This window comes from Hirundo rustica, chromosome 6 (assembly GCF_015227805.2).
Source record: "Hirundo rustica isolate bHirRus1 chromosome 6, bHirRus1.pri.v3, whole genome shotgun sequence".
NCBI lineage: Eukaryota > Metazoa > Chordata > Aves > Passeriformes > Hirundinidae > Hirundo > Hirundo rustica.
This window is the reverse complement of record NC_053455.1, coordinates 33616161-33631770: the sequence shown is the minus strand read 5'-3', so window position 1 is coordinate 33631770 and position 15610 is coordinate 33616161. Positions and strand designations below refer to the sequence as shown.

At 37.9% G+C, this 15610-nt stretch overlaps 1 protein-coding gene across 2 annotated transcripts in view; it reads right to left on the bottom strand.

Moving 5' to 3' along the window:
• The window catches only part of FMN1 (formin 1), a 173234-nt gene extending 157849 nt beyond the window's left edge, over positions 1-15385 (bottom strand). For both annotated transcript variants that reach the window (XM_040068119.2, XM_040068120.2), the window contains exons 1-2: positions 15281-15385; positions 883-2893 (exon numbers count right to left, since the gene is read on the bottom strand). In XM_040068119.2, coding sequence (XP_039924053.1) covers positions 883-2791 — 1909 coding nt within the window. In that variant the 5' untranslated portion in view covers positions 2792-2893; positions 15281-15385. The remainder of the gene's footprint in view (positions 1-882; positions 2894-15280) is intronic.
• Between the last annotated feature and the right edge of the window lie 225 nt (positions 15386-15610).

Genomic DNA, 15610 nt, shown 5'->3' with positions numbered 1-15610 from the left:
AATGCAAACCTCATATTCAGTATTCAACACCCTCTGGCCAAGGTAATGTTTTGACATCCCTACACACCTCCCCTTTTGGAATCCCGCTTTTGTGTCACTTTGCACTGCCAGCCCCCTCTATAAAAACAGAGGAACGAGTCTGAGCCACACCTAGACCACTGCAGAATTAGGTCCTCCAGCCTTCCTGTTTCTGAAGTTTAAAATGAAGGGTACAGATGTTGATGTTCTAGCTAACAAAAATAGCTATTCAGGATGTCATATAATTATGCATTTTTATACAGTATATCTCTATAAATAAACACATGCACTGTTCTCAAATACATTGTAACATGACTCCTGCATGCAATCATTTTAAAAACAAGCTTTTTCTTACAGAATTTACGTGGACCTCTTGTAGCTAAATGGTCAAAGCACCAATCCTATACTTAAGGCACTGTAAATTAGCTTCTTCAGAAAATATTCTATCAGTTAAGCCAAACAAGCAAGAATAGCATTTTGGAGATTAATTGTTACCATAACATTTTGAAAGACTAGAACACAGCACAGGAAAAGCAGGGAAATAAGCATTAGAGCTTTTTTCATTTTATACAGACAGAGTTTTCTTTAACTTTGGCTAAGAGGTCAAACAGTAACAACAGGACTGAAAGTAAGCTGACATAAAAATGTATCTTGAAACCTTTTGCAGCTGCAACTTTTGTTTAAAAACTTCAACATCTTTTAACCCAATCCGTAAGTAGTGAAAAATAGTTTTTTATTTAACACAATATTTATCATTAATAGCTAGTTTTAAAAAACCCTTAACCAAACAAACCCTGAAAACACTCCAAGACTTTCATGCTTGGTTGATTCTATTAGTTTAAAAATGTGTGAAATAGGACTGACCTGGACAGAAATGCTGCTGTGACTGAGGAGTTAATTTTTCTTGCACAGCACACTTCTCGAAATGTCCTGCAGTTGCATTCTGATGTAGGCCCCGTTGCCTGGTGGCAAATCCCAATTCTCCAGGATCAGAACACTTCCGATAAAACTGTGGCTCCAAATCACTGAAAGAGAAGTTTATAGCACCATGTCTTCCACGGCCATAGTCACTGAACATGGATTCGTCCTCGGTGTTCTGTGTCGGTAACGGGAGGATCCGGTGGTGCAGCTGTGGGCTAGGCAGTCTCGAAGGTAACGGAGAAGGAATAGGTGACATCTGCTTGTGTGTATTTGATAGCGGATGCGAATTGCTAAAAACATTACTCACTGCTGCTAATGGGGGTGAATGCAGCCTTTTCTCTTCCAGCTTAAGAATATTACTCGTCTGAGGAATATCAGGACTTTCATTTACAGGCAGGTTCAAAAATAAATGCTTGCTGTTTCCCCGGGATACCGTGGTCCTTTTCTCATATAGTGAGCCTGGCAGGTTTCTGTCTACTCTTGTAATTTGTTGCAGTCTCTTCCATTCTGCAGCTTCATCTAAACTGTCGCTCCGGATAACTTTCAGAAGAGCTTTATTAACTGCTCCCACAAGGTTGCATGACTCATCAGTAATGTGCACTCTCTCTGCTTTGTACTGCAAACCAGAGCTGTCTTCCTCCTTTTCCTGCTGCACGCTGTTATTAGAGTCTCCAGCAGATTCATCTACAGAGTATACATCAGTTCTTGATATAAGCTTGCTATGTGCTGTTGTGAGAACATGAGAAATGGTTTCATTAGTTCTGTGAGACTTAGGTGAAGACTCTCCAGGGGGGTTGGTAACTTTTTTAACACAAGTGTCTAAATCCTGGACTTCAGCAAGAACTGTGATTCCTGGTTTCTCCTTGCATACTGGCTCAGCATACTCACTACTTTTCAAGATTTTAGCAGCTGCAGATTTACTCAATGTCTCAAGTTTGTTAGACAGACTGTAATGAGATGAATTCACCGAACTGGTCCTCCGTGGTACCTTGGTAACTTCAGGAATGCATTCTCCATTATCCACTGGTTCAACTGCAGCATCATTGGTGTCTTTTGAGCTAGCACTTGGTAAGTCAGCATCCAATTTCACAGCTTTGTTGCTCTCAAGAAAATATTCCTCTTCTGTCTGCCTTTCTGGTTGTGTTCTATTGTCTATTGGTAAATTATCCTTACCTGTTACTATTAGCCAGCTAGAGGGAGAAAAAGAGCTGGGATAACTCCTAGTAGGAAGTCTTGTGGAGACCGTCTTCTTATTTTTCTGTTGTGCGTCCTGTGTACTCAGTAAAAAGAGATGTTCATGTATCTTTTTTCCCTCTTTCTGAAGTCTGATCTCCTCAAAGCTCTCTTTCCTTCTGTATTTCCTCTTTTTTTTGTGATTCAAATTGTCTTTCTTTGTAGAATCCAGCAATAACTCCTGCTGATGTGTAAGAGTGAAGCAATTATCACCTTTAAGTTTCGGGACTCCAGAAACATCCTGTCGCTTTACTTCCTGATGTCCTGCCTTAAGGTCCGGAAAATTATGAAATCTCAAAACACTGGATAACAGTTTTTCCTTTCCAGCAGTTAGTTTGTACAGCTCATTGAAAAGGTCTTTTGTGGTAGTTTGCTGGAAAATAATATCTCCAAAGTTTTCATATGGCCGTTCTCTCAGGTCCATGTGAAACGTCTCCCTTACTTGATAGCAGCTACAGAAACGCTTACTGGTTCTGTCCAGAGTTACAGAGCCCTTGTAAGTAAATCCTCTGACTTTCCCCTCTGGATGATAGAAGCTGATGTAACAAAGCTCCATAATGGGTTTGTGCAATTGAAGGATGGTATGCGTGCCTTCCATTATGCTTGCTAAATTAGTCATTCATTTAAATTATGTTCTAAGGGTTCCAAAGCTTGCATGACATAGCATGTGAGGCAGGGAATGGACGGAAGGCATCTGAGTAATCTTCAACAATAATATCGTCTGCTGGAAAAAATAAAGAGAAGCCTGTCAAACTTGATTATGGCAAATTTAATATGACAAATAACAAGCCTGCAGAAGCACAATCTTCTCTCAGTATTTTCTGATACAAATATTTTACCTTGAAAATCTGACACAAAAAGAATGACATTGATAACGCTCATGGTTGGAGTCATAATCTTTCTCTCTCCTACGTCATCCCTCTGTCTCCAGGGTTCTCAGTCAATGCTGTTCTGTGAGGTCACAAGATGGTCACTAAAACACCCATTTCAAAGAGGTTTTACTTTTGAATGGTGGAATATCTTGCCCTCTCTCTGTTAAAAGTTAACTTGCTGTTCAACATTTAGTAAAAAGAATCATTCAAGCATATCTGTTGCCTTTTTACTCAGCACGACCACCAGCATAACAGTATCACAATGTAATTAGGTCTCGCTGCTTTATTTACTAAGAAAACTTTTAGAAAATAAAAAAGGTTGAATACTTTCTTCTTGTACTATTTTGTGGAACTGCCAAGACATTGAGAAAACTTGGAGTAATGAAAAAAGGAAAAAAAAAAAGTCCTGTTTACTTAGCTAACATTCCGGTACCATACAAATTATTTTGAATAAACATGCAATAGTGTAATTGTAATTTTATAGACATATTTATTGAGCTTTTTTATTCCCTATTCTTTTCATCACATATTTTTTCCCTACAGATTGGACATATTTACATTCTTTAGATACATAATGGAAGTTTGTATGCTCCTTTTGAGAACTAAATTGTTTTTTGTCCAGAAGGAACTCTGCTACCATAATTAAAGTGGAGAAGTCTGAATTCATTGGGAAATGCATAGGGAAATACCTAAAGCCTAGGAGCATAAAAAGCTGGGGAGCACCTGCTCCTACATCCAAAAATGCAGGAATTTCAGTTTTCAACTGAAAAAGCATAAATACAACAGAACTTTTCATAACTTTTAAAAAGTCAAACTTAGGTAACAGTATTTAAAAGGAAGCTGTAGAAGCTGTCATATTACTATGTAACATATTTCTTAGAATCATAGAATAAGCTGATTTGCAAGGGACCCCTCCGGATCATCAAATGCAACTCCTGGCCCTGCACAGGATACCTCAAGTCTCACACCATGTGTTTGAGGGCATTGTCCAAATGTTTCTTGAATTCTATCAGGCTGGTGTTGTGACCATTTCCCTGGGGAGCCTCTTCCAGTGCCCAAAAATCCTCTGGGTGAAGAACATTTTCCGGATATACAACCTAGATCTCCCCTGAATCAGATTCATGCCATTTCTTCATGTCATGACACTGTTCATGAGGGTGAAGAGATTGGTACCTGCCCCTCCGCTTCCCCTCATGAGGATGTTGAAGACTGCAATGAGGTGTCTCCTCCAAGTGGAACAAAATGAGTGACCTCAGCTGTTCCTCTTGAGGCTTCCCCTCTAGAATCTTTCACCATCCTCATGGCCCTCCTTTGGATATTCTCTAAGAGCTTTTCATCTTTCTTACACTGTGGCTCTCAGAACTGCCCCCAGCACTCGAGGTGAGGCTGCCCCAGTGCAGAGCAGAGCAGGACAATCCCCTCCCTTGCCCAGCTGTGATGCTGTGCCTGATGTCCCCCAGGACAGGCTTGGCCCTCCTGGCTGCCAGGGCACTGCTGACTCAAGTTCAACTTGCCCTCGACCAGGACCACCAAGGCCCTTACAGCACTATGCTCTAGCCTCTCATTCCTCAGTCTGTCCATGCATCCAGGGTTGCCCATCCCGAGTACAGAATCCAGAACTTTCCCTTGTTGAACTTCATATGGTTGGTGATTGCCAAGTCCTCTGTCCTCTGATTTGTCGAGGTCTCCCTTCAGGGCCTTCCTGCCTTTGAGGGAGTCAACAACTCCTCCCAACTTAGTGTCATCAGCAAATTTACTTAGTATTCCTTCAAGTCCTGCATCCAAGTCGTTAATGAAGATGTTGAAGAGCACAGAGCTGAGGATGGAGCTCTGTGAAACTCCACTGGTGACAAGTCACCAGTCTGATGTCACCTGACTCACTATAACTCTTTGCACCTGACCTGTGAGCCAGTTGCTCACCCATCATGTGATGTGCTTATCCAGCTGTGTGCTGGATATTTTGTCCAGAAGGATATTGTGAGTAAAAGTATTGAAAGCTTTGCTGAGCTCCAAAACTATACAAGTTTTGTATGTTTTTATTATGCAGAGTTATTGTTTTATTATGATATCCATAACTTATTATAAGTAATTAGTGAAGCCCAACAATAAGAATCAAGCAGCATTTACCCAAAATATCTTATCAACAAGCAGAAATTTTTTTCAGTGATTTAATTGTATCTGTTTATAATGTTCTTTAAACAGTTTCAAACTTTCCATTTACTTTGAGTAGTATCATTCTTCATGCCAGTAAAATTCTTAAAATTCTAAGGAGAGAGACTACAGTAAGAACAACATTCCATTAGACCCATATGTACTTCTTAATTCTGTTCACCAGCAGTTAACAGCTGCATGGCATGATTCAGAATACTGTTCAAGTACAGAAAATGATAGCAAAGGTGCAAAACCTTTAGTCACTGCTTTTGTTGTAGATTGGCTTGTTGTTTCATAGACCCTGTAAGAGCTTCTGCAAAAAAATATGCCATTTTGTTTCCTCTTTTATTCTTGTTTTAATTTTTTGTGTGAGTCTGGAGTTCGAGATACAGGCAAGGCTGAGGACTACCTAAAAGAACAGCCCCACCTCTTGCCTCACCAGACTTCCTTGTCTCCAGCTGTGCATGTCTGCTTCTCTTCTAGCATAGAGTGATGCAGCTGCAGGGTGTGCGTGCCACCGCAGATGCAGTCAAGAGTGGTTCTGCATATAGAAATATTAGAAGCTGTCTTAACCCTACTCATTCTTCAGTCCAGCAGTAGTGAACACCCCTTAGGAAACAGCGTCATGGAAACTATAGACCCAGTAGCTGTAGACCCAAGCATCATGATCAAATTTAATATCCTCAAATGACTTCTATGATATCGCCAGGTTCAAGCCAGCCCTACCCTGCAGAGCACATTACTTTTGGTAACATGCTTGGTTTTGGTTTGGGGATTTTCTTTGTGACAAAAGATGATATGTGTATACAAGAGAAATAACTAGCCCTTGTCTCAGCTACACAGATTTGCTGAGCTACGCCCCTCCCAAAAACCAAACAGCTGCCCCAATCTAATCTGAGTTCTGAATCATTACATTACTAAAATGAGACCTACAGCTCTCCTTGAATCATATTGCAAGAATGATTAAAATTAAAAGCTCTTTTTTCACTTAGAAACAGACAAATCTATCAATTTTTCTTTTTTTTTTTAAGTGGTATTATCTTTGAATAATAAACTTATACCAGGTTGAACCTAGTATAAAGGCTACATGCTATTGGTTAGCTTCTCAGTTACACCAAATGAAACAATGGGTTTGGTACACACACATTGACACATATAAAATATAGAGTCACTGAGTAGAACATAACTCACCTCCACGAAATGAAAAAATGTACACAGACTTTGAAATTGAATCTTAAATGTCAGTTATTAGGAAATAAACAGTAATAGTAACAAGAGAAAAACACTTTGTTGCTATTAGGTCAATGACATTTTCTGTATCAAAACTTTCATTGATTTAAAAGATAATGTGATACCATGCACAGCACTATTTACTGGTATTTTTATGCTTATTTCTACTAGTAGATATATTTATGACCAAGAAAACATTTTAACTTAATTTGCTTCTTATTCTACATTTTTTATAATCTTCCATCAGGAAACAAAGAAAGAAGAGAATGCCCTGCTGTATAAGCAGAAGCATTATAAGAAACCATCAGGAGTATTATGTCAAGGGAAGAAACAGGTAAAGGACTTTGAAATGTTTTTACAACACTCATTTCCAACTTTTTTGTTCACTTTGCAATCTGTTTATAAAAGTGCTTCCATTGCAAACCTTACTACAGGGAACAAAATATTGTAAAATAAAGTCACATTAAGGCAAAGCATACAAGTTGAGTAGAATGCCCATTATTCCAAGAAAACTTAAAACTTTAACTACAGAACATATAACATGGAGCAATGAAAATCACCTTCAGCATTCTTGCTAAATTTCTCTTACGCAACTTTCCAAAGCATAGTGGCAGAGCAGTGGGATTCAGCTTGAGAAGTACTGCTTCAAGGAAAAAAACCAACTGCTTAGAGAAAGCTAGTAACTGGAAGGAGTAGCTGAAATTGTTAAATAGGCAGCTGAGAAGCAAACCTGCTCTGCTGATGCATTTTCTTTCAGTTTAACAACAAAAAATGTCACAGTGGTCTTCAAAGTCTAATTCCAACAAATCCATTCATTATGCTATTCAAAACATGCTCTTAAAAACCCAGGACTCAATTTCTACAGTTCCTTTTTTCTAGCAAGTCCCATCATTCACTTCTCAGCATGACAGATGGTCTCCCTCCTTTCTCTGATACTCAAGTAAGCCAGAATTGAAATTTCTTTCTTTCCCAGCTCTCCCTAATATTCAATTTTTACTAGGTGACAACCTGTTTCTGAGTATGCTGTGACTAACTTCCTGAGCTATGTAACTAATTAACACATCACCACAGGAAAAGCATGGTGGAGGAAAGGTAGCAAAAATGTGAACAGGCCAAGGCTTCACATCACAAGCTCAAAGACTGTGAAATGAAATTACCATAATAATTGTTTATTGAGCACAACTGGTTTGATAGAGACAAATATAGACAAACACCACCATTTTCTTCTCTTGCCTAAACTGTTACATTTCTCTGAGGTTCTTTCAAATTCTATTGGACTTACAAATAATGTCATTAGAAAGTTAAAGATTATAATCTCTTCATGAAGACAAAATATTACAGCTCCTTCCAGAAGCTTTGACATAAATAAAATAATTCCGTAAAGAACTTTCAAGCTCCACGTCTACATTGTGTTTATTGGATTGTGGCAAAACTAACAACAAAACAAAACAAAACAAAAAACCCCAAACAAAACAACAACAAAAAAAACCCCACACAAAAATGCCAACATAATTTAGAGTATTTAATTATTTGTTTAATAGTTCAAGCGATACTGCATATTGTTAGCAATAGTAGTTTAAAATACTGCTCTTCTCAACTTCACAAGTACTGAATTACACCAGCAAAGAGACCATTAAGGAATATAAAACTGAGTCTATGCCAGACAGGAAGCTGCCTTATTAAATTTCAGATCTCATTCAACGGCACAAGGGAAGTATTAAAGCATATTAGAGTCTTGACAACAAATTCAGATGAAACAAAGAAATAACCCAAAGCATAGGGTGGAAAGTCATTAAGTTAATCCACAATGCAGAGCTTTGTATACCAAAACCAATTTTCAGCCATAAGTGCAACCTTTGGCTGTGTCATTCTGTTCAATTTAATGCAGCACCAAGAACCAAGAAATCCAGGACGGAGTCCATGAAACAAAAAAATCTGAAACCCAGATCTCTGAATACATCATCATACTTGGGATCCAAAGATGAGGAAATCTAAACTTCTTGAAACCAAAAAACATAATTTACCAAAACAATAATTTACACAAGGCATGTAAAGTTAATTAAAGTGAGTTTAAAAGTTTCTGGCTGGACTGAATAATATGATGATGCCTCACTAGGAACAAATATATTCTCAGTAGCCAAAGTGTCCCATGCTTGTTCTTGTCCTTAGTAGATCACTGTCTTATTTGACATAGCTGAAATTATGCATATTATCATCTTAGTGTAGAAGATGGAAAAAAACAGTGATGATACTTTGGGGTTTAGCACTAATACTCAGCATTAACACAAAAAAAAAAAAAAAAGTTTGACTAGTCAAATATAAAATAATAAAATAATATATGTATTATTTGCACCACCAGGTCTCCAAAAATTGTTCCCAAAAGGAGTCTGACATGAAAGTTCTCATCCCTCTGTAGCCTACTTCAGTTTAGCAAAGCAATATCGATCTTTCTCTGCAATTGCATCAGCAAGTTAAAAAAAAAAAAAAAAAGAAAGTTGTCCCACAACGTGTCCTCATTAAACTCTTGTTAGAATCAACCATACCACAAAATCATCCAAAATCTGTTTGTCAGAGGTAACTAATTTGCAAGAATTAGTTACCAAATGAGATTTCCATCACAAACTCACCCATCTGACTGTTTAAGAGGTTGCTAATAAAAGTCTGCAATGGATATTACAAATATGAAAAGTCTTCAATGTAGGAAGTACATTAAGTAGCAAACCAGCAGACATTAAAGCAGAGAATGAGCAAAGGCAATCTGTACATATATCCCAAAGAAATAACAACAGAGTAACAACCTGTTTGAAACAGACTATTTCAAGAAGTACAGCATTTAAACAAATTCCTTCTGCACGTCAGTCATGTTTTTACACTCTCCACCTTGCTCTTAGGCATTTGGCATGGAAAGAACCAAGAGAGCAGATGAGTCAATCATCTTGCTTCTAGGTTTCATTTTTGACTAGAACAGAGTTTTCTGACTGTTAAAGAGGCAAACTGAAAGGTAAGTACCACTAAGAACATACTCACCATATGTAGAGGCTCAAAGTTATGATTCAAAGGGATTCAAAAGATGCTTATAAACAAGCAAACAAACATTACCCCAAACTGTCTTTGATGGCAAGAAAACCTGTAATTAGCTCAGCTGGTTAGAGCGTGGTGCTAATAATGACAAAGTTGTGGGTTTTATCCCTGTATGTGCCATTCATTTAAGAGTTGGAGTCAATAATCTTTGTGGGTCTCTTATAGTTCAGAAAAGTCTGTGAAAAGAATATTTTGCCAAATTCAGAAATTAAAATAAATGTTATAATCATTTTATCTATTTTAAAGATGCGGTCCCTTCCTCAACAACAATCACATGGCATCTTGTGCTTTAATAATTTTACATCAATGTAATAATATATATACTTAATTCAGACAAATAACTCTCCCCTACAACATCCCTACATCCCTAACACCTTCGCTATATCCTTTGTACCTAAGATGAACACTCTTGTAACTTAATGAAATCTTGTAAGTTAAAATAGAAAACAACTCCTTGATATGTGTACAGGGGATAGTGGCTAATATCCAGCTGAACACATATAGTGATGTAAAATGTAATTAGAGGCAAAAGGAAAAAGATCATTTGCCTCAGGTTACAGAAGTCTTATTGAAAGCTGCACTTATTAATAGTCAGCTGATTTTCAAGCAACAAAGAAACAAACAAACAAAAAGCCATACTAGACCAGAACAGCTACTACAAACAAACAATTCACATTATCTAAAACATAATCTTTACATATTTAAGCACAAGAATACTGTATTATCAGGAAAAGCAAGATAAAAAAATACATTTACAGTGAACAAAAAGATGAAAACTTGCAATATCATATTTGTACATGTCAGACTTGGGTCATAAACTGCATACATGACTTCTTCCAGTTTTAACCCAGATAGATAATATCCCTTACAATAAAATATTTTTCCTCAATACTTTATCAATAGCTAAGTTTTACAGGACACACAGTAACTTGTTTCCACTTCTGGCAGCAGGTATAGGAAATTTCTACAGGAAAACAACATGAATTAAATAAGTATTTTCTAAACAAAAGGTTCATCTTCTTGTTAAACTTTGTCCAAAAGTTTTAATTTTGCTTGGTCAAGTAGCCAACTCTTCAGCAAGAGATGCATCTTGTTCTGTGTTGTATTAATAACATCTTTAATTTTCCCAAACCAAGAAAGTATATATTTATTTAATGCCTATGCTTGTTAGTGTCATGATGATATTTAAATGAGGTGCTCAGTATACAGCCTTTCAGATCAGAGGTCTTTCAGCAAATATCACTTTCAGAGATGTATCTGGCCTGGATCTCTATGCTGAACTTCAAACCCAAGACGATATTAGGGAAAGCAAAGAAAGAAAGGCTACATTGCAGCAAATGTTTGAGCTATTTCATGAGCAATGGATGAAAATACAGCTGCAAAAAGTTTGTACTAATCACAAAAGGAGGTGCAAATCATAAGTTTTAATGGTGAAAAAAAAAAGAGAAATTGAATTTAAAGAATAATAACAGCAATTAAAATCCCTCCTCATGACAACATTTTTTACCTATAGAAGGATTCCTTCACAGAATACAGCAGGTTTTGAATATATATTTCTGAAATTAAAAGACTCTGTCCCACACTAAGTTCTTAAGAATCAAGAAAATTTTTCTAAAATAATGTATTTGACAAGTTAACAAGCCTATTTTTAATTATGCATGTTTTTTCAAAAATTATGCAATGGTTGAGAATAAACTCAATAATGCTTTAAAGTTTTCTCCCTTAAAAATTTTAGTGGTCTTGAAATTACTTTAGCCTTAAGGAATGTTGGGTTGTTTCAAAAATTCTAGCAATAATTGAAGTTTTGAAAACCTTGGCTGTACAAGATAAAATGGGATGTAATGACTTGGGATGATTATATTAATATTTCAAAGAAGCAAGTATTAGACCAGAGAACTATGGTTGCCTTTGTTTTCTTCATTCCAACTTTTTGCTACTAGCATTTCATACATAGCTAAATGGTTTCAACATATGACTACAACCAACAAAAAATTATAAACCAAATTGCTAAGAGAGATTATAGGTTTTCAAAACCTGTTAAAGAAGTAAGCACTGGGGTTTAGATATACATTTAGTCCGTTTTATATGTCCCAAGTGCATATCATTAACATTTTTAAAGTCTTGAAAGTGGTTAATTGCTTTTTATCTGTCATTATCATTTTCTTGGTCTGCTCCCTATCATGGAAGATGGAACACTGAATTTTTATTAAATTCAGCAAGTCTGGCAACAGAAAATGCATTTTAACCAATAAAAATATTTTAAAATAATGATAAAATTCAAATTAGTTTAAGATTAAACGGGTTAGATAAATCCCCCATGGAAGTTCTAACTTAAGCAACAATACAACCCTCATTGGGAAAAGAAGCAGTAAGATTAAAACATGAAGAACACAATATTTCAACATAATAATCTTAAAATACCATAGGATCAAGAGAATGAGAAAAATGTCAACTTAAATCTTGACATAAGAAAAGCTAATTTTATTTCAAGATTTCAGTAGTGCCATTTAAATTAATCTATAAGACTTGATTACTCTTTAAATGGAGTACGGAAACAATTCAGTATTAAGAATTTAAAGATCTATTGTAATTTTCTAAAGGCCCAACTCAACAAAATATATATGGTCTTCTGGAGGTAATCAGCCCTCCATTATCGCCCCATAAAACTGGATTTAAAGTCAAGCTGAATGTCTAAAGTAATGATTGGGGGTTCAATTTTCCATGGAAAGAGAAGAAATGGTAGTACCTGCCTGACTAGGAGACAGTAACTTGGATAAGAACTCATGCATTGCATTTTGTGTGCTTTCTTTCCAACTTCTCAGCCAGAATTGCTGAGATATACATACTGCATATTTGGCTATACATACTGTATCTCTAGTCTGGCAACACTTACAGGCAAGAAAAATCACAAATAATCATCTGGAAAGATGCAATGAAATGGCATAAGACTAAATGATCATGGCAAAAAGAACCCTTCCCTTGGGTTTCTTGTTACAGGCAGATCTAAGCTCTGCAGGCTCCACTGTCTCAGAGGAGGTTTGAACTACTCTGGCCATTAGACATAAAATCAGATTTAAAAAAAATAAAAAATCAAGAACCAACTTGAGCTTTGCCATTAAAATATTATTGCAGTCTCTGCTCCTACTGTCTCTAAGTATGGGGAAATAAACATTAATGGTCACAACTAGAAACTATAGCAGTGGCATGATTATTAACTAAAAAAACCAAAGATCGTCACCAAGGAAAAAGGTATAAATATATAAAGCATGCTGAAACAGTGGAAATGATTGACACTTGGTTAAGGTTCAGATTACATTGAGTTATATCTATTTGATTACTCCATGATGGCCAGTTTCCTGCATTTTGGTACTTCTCCTGATACCTAAAACCTAATGGAATATACATTCAGGTTATATATCTTTTTAAGTCATATGAGATCCAAGCTAAAAGAGGAAGTCATTTCATGCCAAAATAGCTAAAGAAAAATTAAAAGCTGACAGACTTAGATTCCAGGAAGACTGGGTGGAGAAAGGGATGCAAACTAATTTTTGGAAACGGCAACACAAAGGCACATAGAAAAGTTGGGTTTTTCTAAGGATAGAACTAATTCAGTTCCTAAATACTACACTGTAGGAGCAAAAAGGCATTCAACCCTTCGCTTTAATGAACACGTCTGTGATCCTTCTTGCTTTTTTCTCCCCTCCTCTTGATCACTGTCTGGAAAGTATTATTTGGATTAAATTGCAAAGGCTGCTTCTGACTTTTGGCTCCACTTTCAAACACTTTATGTGTGCAAGTCAAAGCAGGATCAAAGCGTCAGAAAGGACGACCTTGTTAAATGATAGTGTGAAGGCCCTATGTCTTTTCCTAGGTAAACATAAAACAAACGACCAACCAAACACAAAAAACCAACCAACCAAAAACCAAACAAACAGAAAAACTCCCCAAGGAAACAACAAAACCGCAAAACGCCCACTCTCCACCCCCTGCCAAATAGTTTTTCATATCCCAGGCAGAACTCTCTCTTCACCACCTTTTTATTTCCTGAGAAATGTCGGTATAAAGTTGACATTCATTACCTTGGCATTTATTTTGAAACCCAGCCATTTCCCAATTTTCTACTTGATATTTGCCTACAGCTTGCACTTTACTGATATGAAAACCTGAAAACAGAAATTGAAAGGAAAAGTTCCAATTTCCAATTTCATCTGTCTGTGTAAGAAAATCTCTCCAGAGATAATCTTTGACCCATGCCTCTACTTCAATCTTATCTTCACAAGATGCAAAATATTAGAGAAACATTGTCCTGTTGTTTACTTCTCACTACATTATTAAGTCACCTCTGCCCATTAGCTGTACCCCTTACACATACATCCATTAAAAAAACACAGAGGAACATGCATGTCCATGCCACTTGGCTTTTAGTGAGATAGGTTTAACTCAAGAGGAAACTTATTTCCACTGCTCAAAACATGTTCAATTTCATACCAAGCTGCAACTTTTTGTCTACAGTCCTTCAAATTAAGTTAATGATGTTATGCATTGACAGTTTCTTTTTCTATAGTAACACAAAAAAGCAGTTCTTCTTTCTTTCACTCTCCTTTAATCCAAACTTGCTGAACTGCTTCTGCTGAAATTTCCCAAAACAAGCCAATTCACCTGCAAGCACAGTCCAAGCTACCTGAATGGTGAAACATCATGTGGAAGTGATTTACCTAAACTTTACAGGAATACTACTGATATACTTGTAGAAATATATTTAAATGTGTATGTAACAGTTTAATAACACCTGCACAAGATACTTCTACAAGTAAAATGATCATTAAGCCATCATGAATGATTCAAAGGATGGGTGTAAAAAAATAACTAAAATTAGGAATACACTCAGAATTCCTTCCTCTCTAATTTCTCAGCAATTTTTAAAAAGGGGTTGATTTTCTGTGAAGCTACAAGAAAAGAACTCATTATGATTCCTGCTACACACTTGAGGAAACAAGTATCACAAGACTGTGGGACAGCCGCAAGGACTAAATATACACAGTTCCCAGACCAGCTCTGTCTGTTGTATCATGATGTGATTTAATACTGCAGCTGAAGAAAGAAGACTGTGCAAAGCAGCAAGAGAAGGATTTCTCCAGAATGTCAGTATTTGTCTTTTTCCCACATGTAAAAGACATCAACAAATATCAGCACACAAATGCATTCTAACTCAGGATAACATTTTGTTCATCAGCCTCATCTGCAATGGTGACCCCTGTAAGCTTCACAACACAGTGTAACAGCTTGCTTGAACGCAGTAAATATTAATCACGTGTTTCCCACTCATCTGCCCTCCTGCGTGCCCGACGGTATTTGCACACATCAAATGCTACAGAATTAAAACAATCTGTATTCCCCCCCTTCACTGCACCTATCCCGCACTCCAGACTTGAAGAAATTGAGGATAGTTTTCAGAGTCCTTTTGGAGCGGGGAGAAGCAATCCAGTTAAATTTCCTTTAATAGCGCTGTCATGAAAGGGGGAGGGAGGAAATCTACGGACTTTCTTCGGACGGCAAGAGAAACTAAGATATCTCAAGCTCTCGTGATCCCACAGAAGCTATTTATAAATAAGCATCCAGAGAGAAGACGAGATGCTAACGACGACCAAACAGATCCCTTCCCCGCAGTCTTGAGTTAGCGGTTTTATTTTGTAATCCACTCGATTGCGACAGAGCCACTGCGGGGAGCCGAGCAGATGGGCAGAGCGGTGGGCAAGCGAACGAAAGAACATTACCTTGCGAGAAGCGGCGCGCCGGGCGGCGATGCTCCCGCTGCTGTTTGGGGTGCCGTGGCGGACACGGGACGCCGGGGGGACGCCGGGGGGAAGCCGGGTGGCCGCAGGGCTGCAGCCGCCCCTCGCTCTTCCCGGCCACCGCCGCCGCCGCCTCCCGGATCGCTCCCGCTGCGGGGCGCGCCCCGCACCGCTGCCTCCCTCGGGGCGGGACCGACGGCCGGGCCGGCCAATGGGCGGGCTGCGCGGCCGGGCACTGACCAATGGGCGGGCCGCGCGGCTGGCGCGCGCCGGCTCCGCGCTCGGCGCGGCGGCCCCGGGTCCCCCCCGCGC